The following is a 5,733-nucleotide window of genomic DNA, read 5'->3' as shown; positions in this document are numbered from 1 at the left end:
TTATTATTACATTATAATATAGAATGAAATAATTATACAACTCACAATAATGCAGAATCAGTGGGAGCCCTGAGCTTGTTTTCCTGCAACTAATGCCGCCACTGATCTGACAGGAGGCAGAGCTCAGGCAGTGATGTGAGCAACGGGGAGTGACTGTAAATACAGATGAAGCCTCGCTCACTACCCTACTCACCTCCTACTGTGCGGCCTGGTTCCTAAAAGGCCACAGACCAGTACCGGTCAGCAGCCAGTGGTTGAGGACCACAGTGCTAAAATGTTTTTTCCAAAATATTATGATATTTACTATATATTTGTGTAACAGTTCTAATTTCCTTTGCATAGTGTTCGTGTTTTAGTTTGTCTGTAAACTGACATGCTTCACCTCTCCATTACTGGAATCACTTGATGGGTACTGACTTGACTCTTCTCTTAGAGTTTGGACATCCATGTACCATGTCCTACTCCCTTACTTTGGCCCCAGATATCCAGTCTGAATTGTCATCCCCCATATCCTTTACGTTCTTTTTGAAAAAGTTACAGGTAATATTTTTGACTTCAACACTTGAAAATAGTCATTGTTTACTCTGTGAAATTTCTGGACTTCAGTAATTCTGTTATGCTGAATTTGATAGACTGCATCCATTTGATGACTAAATGAATGTTCACATATCCCTATTTCAATCTACAGCAAAATTCTCAAGATCAAGAGATGCATGGATAGTATTGATAGAAGAGACTTCTGTTTCATTGACAATGGATGCTGTACTTATAGCTATCTTGTCATGTTCTGGCAAAGCAAATTAAGCTGTGGCATTATATAAGAACATCTGCCATCTTCCTTGTGAAACCCTCCTTGATCTTTGCAGTTGGAATTGTCTTCTGTTTCCTCTGTTGCCATATGCCACTCATTTGCACTTATTTACTCTATGAAACCCATTGACACTTATAATAATGTATCATCCATAAAAATTGCCCATGCTTTTATCATATGTTCCCTATAAAATTATGATTTATGTGATAACAGGGATTATGTTTTATATATTGTGGTAGTTGCACAGTATTTGAGAACTTATTCCTGCTTACTCAAAAATGTTATTTGAATGAATATATAAATTTATGTTAAAACCAATGTATATTTACTAAGGACCAGCATATGTAAAAGACATTGTGTTAAGTCCACAGCATATAAAATTATATTTCTTGCCCTAAAGGAACCTATAATTTGGTAAGAAAATGTACAAAGGATCATAGATGCAAAAAATAATCTTTGAAGATTTTATTTCACTTAACTTTATACCTTACTTGGAGAATGTTATCAGCCTTCCTGGAGCCTAATTGGTGCAAATTATGCATTTGTTTGACAGTAGCTTTTGTGTTTCTGAAAACATATTGTTAAAATAGAAAACATCTATGTGGCAGTTGAACTATGTTGAAATTTGAAATTTTTAGGTTCCATAATATATATCTTTACTTCCTTTACCAACATATAACAAACATGTTGTTTCCAGAGCAAACACACATGGCTCCCTCAAAGAAAAGGCAGAGTCACTCTATTTTATGGTCATCTGTTTGCTCATCAGATATAAGCAGATTAACAGTTAAAGGGACAATATTTCTGTCTATTGTGGTATTCCATCAGTTACCATCCCAATCTTTAGCAATGATTAGTCTCTCTTCTCCTCTTCTCACCCCTTCCATTTTTCAAGTTCTAAAATTCATGTCACCTCTAGAGACATTTTGGATAAGTTTAGGTATGATAATTTTTGAAGTCACTATATAGCAATCCACAATGTCAAGTATCCAAAAGTATTCTTTCAGAAGTCACTTTGCCAACTATAATACATCAGAAACTTCCATTTCAACCAGTGTCCAACAATTCTCCTTGTCAAAGCTATAGGATGTTATGCAAAAATGAAACAGAACAAATTTCCATGCTTGTCTCTTTAAAAAATTCATCTTGTCCATTTTTCTTATTTTTTATTGTCCATTTTAATAAAACATCATGCTTTATTTTGCAGTATTGTAACAAAATTATTTTAACCTACTTTGAGAAATGTGGAAAGGTTGCCACTTTATCCAATGACTATAAAATGATCTGCATTGATGAGTACTGCCAAACTAGAGACAAAAATTCTACATGTGACACGTATTCAGAATTGTCCCGCCTCTGTGCCTCAGATGGTCCTGGCACCTTTGAATCTTGGAGAAACGATTTCAGTGTGGTCTGCGGTAGGTTTTTACCTTTACTGTAGATTACAAATGAGTACATCTCTATAGCTCTTTAAAGTTAAGCTACAGTTCAATGTAATCTCAAATGATTCTAAGCTCCAGGAGGGATCTTAGAGATCGTGTCTTGTCTCTCACATACACTTATGAGGAAACCGAGGCTTTTTTTGGTGACGCGACTTGCCCGACATCGCAGTGCTTTGTGTTGTGATCTTAATTAGGAATTTTGTAGTCATTACAATCAGCAAAAGTCATGGGGAAAAGTGAGTGAATTCTGTAAAAAATAATTGGAAAATTTATCAAATGTATACTGATTAGTACTATGATTTTTTCCAAAAAGGTTGGTAAAACATAAATATGAGCTTCATGCAAATATAAATATATTTCCACTTATGCTGAGTTCAATCTTCATAATATCAATAGAGTATCAATTTTAACTTAAGATGAAATTAAATTATATACAATATACATTTCCTCCAAATTACATATTGTATCATAAAATAATGCATGGGAAAGTGACATAATTTACTTATATCTAGTATCTTTAAAGACTGACATATCTTGAAAATCAGACTCAATCCCATTTGAAAAGCTCCTCATTAGAATATTATGTATTTATCACATTCATTTCCCTCTAATTTCCACATATATATTTCTGTATTTTCCCAGAAAAACCTAGCTGCCCAGAACAACATATCTACAAAGAATGTGGACCCTCCAATCCTGCAACTTGTTCTAATGTGGCACCTTTTCAAGACAGTGAATGTGTGAGTGGCTGCACCTGCCCAGAAGGTAATACACCTGTGAGAGTTTTTACACTAACACAGCTGAAAACAAAGTGGGACTCAAGTCTTGCCAGAGAGGTGACTTATTTGTAACAAGATATTTCAACAATTCAGCTGTTCCTAATCTATCCTCCTAGCAAACTGCAGAGGAAGGTTAGATGAATTTTAAAGCTAATGTGTATTTCTGTCTCTATACTACATGAGGGCTCTGGTATTCCACAGAATATTCTCTAGTCCTACATTAAGCTCAATAGGACTGTGCTCTGTGGAGCAGTAACTAAGGCTCAGAAAATTATCCTCTTGCCAGTTCTCAAATGATGAGTAATTTAACAAGAAATTACCATTTTCAGTGCATGTATACACTTGAAGACCTATTTTAAGTGATTTTACAATATGCTGCTGTACAATTTACTGATGTTTATATAGTTTTGAGATTAACCTTATATAATGTGTTCTAGGTTATCTATTGGATGATATTGGAGTGAAAGGAAAATGTGTATTGAAGGCTGAATGTCCCTGTGAATCCAATGGAAAAGTGTATCAGTCAGGAGAAGTCCGAGAAGGTCCTTGTGGTTCCCAGTGGTATGTGTGTGCTTTTTGTTCACATTTTGCTGATGGTGAAATAATATCAATTTTTAAATCTAACTTGAAAGAAATTCCTAAGCTAACCCTTAAAATAAATTTTTCAGAAATAAAGAGCAATCTCATTGCATATTCTGTGTTGCTGTTATAACTTTCTTTTTTTGAGGAAGGCTTACTGTGTTTTTTATTAAAAGTATGAGCTTTCTGTATATCTTTAAAAATAATGTTATTCACTAACCAAAATAGTGTTTTGAATAGTAAACCACTTGGTAGTTGCAAATATAGAGCAAAGCATAGTACAAGAGTTTGGTTACAATACCGAAAAAATAGTGATGCTAATTCTGCCAAGAATGTTTAGTAAAGTGTATAGTCAGAAGCAACCTAACATTTTTCAAATAATTTTCCTGTGCAGCTAGATTTGTGAAGATAGGTAATATCTGGAATAAATTTTAATGTGCCAAAAGTTAGTGTAGGTTATTTCTCTATTAATTGAATAGTCAACGTTGAGTCTTCCTTCTGAGTTCAACAAGGATCTACTGACCCGTGAGATTTCTCCATTCTTCATTATGATTTTTCTGTAAAACTCCAAATTGCTGCAAGAGTACAAAGGACTTTTCAAGAAATGTATTATGTCCTTGTGCAGAAATAATCTGGCCCAATGAAAAAAATCTATTTTATCGATAAATAAAAAATATTTAGTTTTTGTGGTAATAGCATATTAATAACTATGAATAACAATAGCTATGATTTATTGAGTATCTATAATAATACTGTCCAAGAGAAATATAATGTAGGCCACAAATGTGATCCACATATATAATTAAACATTTTTTAGTTGACATAGTTTAAAGAAGTAAAAAGAAGCAATCAGGTAGAATTAATTATGTATTTTATATAATCCAATATCTTTAAAATATTATTTCAAGATAAAATAAATATAAAATAAAGTTAATGAGAGATTTTACAATTTTTTTTCACACCGTCTTCAAAAATATGTGTTTAATTTAAATTTACAGCAGATCTCAATTTGCGCTAACTACATTTCAGAAGCTCAATGGCTATATGTCTCTGTACTGTACTGGACAGGCAAGTCTACAATGTGGCTTGTAGCGGGTGTTTTAATGCTATTAATGAAATGTGTTCCATTTAAGCAAACTCCTAAAATCCAGCTTATGGTTTTTATATGTTTAATTCACGTGGAGTTTATCATTTTAGTGAATAGAATTCAAATCTGTTTCCCAGGATGGAGCATAATGGCCTGATCATAGCTCACTGCAGCCTCAAACTCCTGGGCTCAAGCAATCCTCCCTCCCCTCTCAGCCTCCTGAGTAGCTGGTACTCAGGTACCTCCGGAGTAGCTGGTACCACCACATCTGGCTAATTTAAAAAATTTTTTAGACATGGGATCTCGCTACATTGCCCAGGCTGGTCTTGAACTCCTGGCATCAAGTGATGTACCCACCTCAGCCTCCCAAAGTGCTGAGATTACAGGCGTGAGCCACCATGCCTGACCTAGAATTAAAGCCTTTTAAAATACCAGTATACTACCATAATGAGCTATTTTATCACAGTGGAGATGTTGAGTGGGGAATTATGATGATCTAATAAAGCTTAACCAAATGTTATTATTTTTTAGTGTTGTGATATTTATTTTCACCATAGAGAAACACAATTGACAACCTTTAACATAACTCTTGAATTTTAACAGCACGTGCCAAGAAGCAAAGTGGTCTTGCACTGAAGCATTATGTCCTGGAAGATGTAAGGTGGAAGGAAGTTCACTTACCACCTTTGATGGTATTAAATACAACCATCCTGGAAACTGTTACTTCTTGGCCATTCACGTATGTAATCACCTACAATACTAGAAAAGACTAAAATAGACACCAGGCTATTTCTCAACCAATTAAAACACAGTCTTCACCTTCAGTTACTATTTAAAGAAATGAAAACCAAATAGCCCTCCAATTAATGGTTATATATTTCAGTATCTGTTTTCCATCACATATTGGCATCGATGGTATTACCTGTCAATATTAAATCAATATTACCTGTACTCCTTGGAAATTCCTTGCAAAAAACATCTTAACAAATGAAACCCTCTTCATTTACTAACAATCATCTAAATATACTGGAAAAT

General features: G+C 34.1%; 1 protein-coding gene across 1 annotated transcript in view; it reads left to right on the top strand.

Moving 5' to 3' along the window:
• MUC19 (mucin 19, oligomeric) overlaps positions 1-5,733 on the top strand; it is a 151,205-nt gene that overhangs the window by 28,045 nt on the left and 117,427 nt on the right. Inside the window, 4 exon segments of the mRNA XM_012638394.1 lie at positions 2,019-2,229; positions 2,896-3,018; positions 3,470-3,593; positions 5,302-5,437. Of these exon segments, the coding sequence (XP_012493848.1) occupies positions 2,019-2,229; positions 2,896-3,018; positions 3,470-3,593; positions 5,302-5,437 (594 nt within the window).

The sequence above is a fragment of the Propithecus coquereli genome, unplaced genomic scaffold (genome assembly GCF_000956105.1).
Source record: "Propithecus coquereli isolate 6110/MARCELLA unplaced genomic scaffold, Pcoq_1.0 Scaffold13, whole genome shotgun sequence".
Taxonomy (NCBI): Eukaryota; Metazoa; Chordata; class Mammalia; order Primates; family Indriidae; genus Propithecus; species Propithecus coquereli.
Note: the sequence above shows the minus strand (reverse complement) of the source record. Positions and strands in the feature narration are given on the sequence as shown.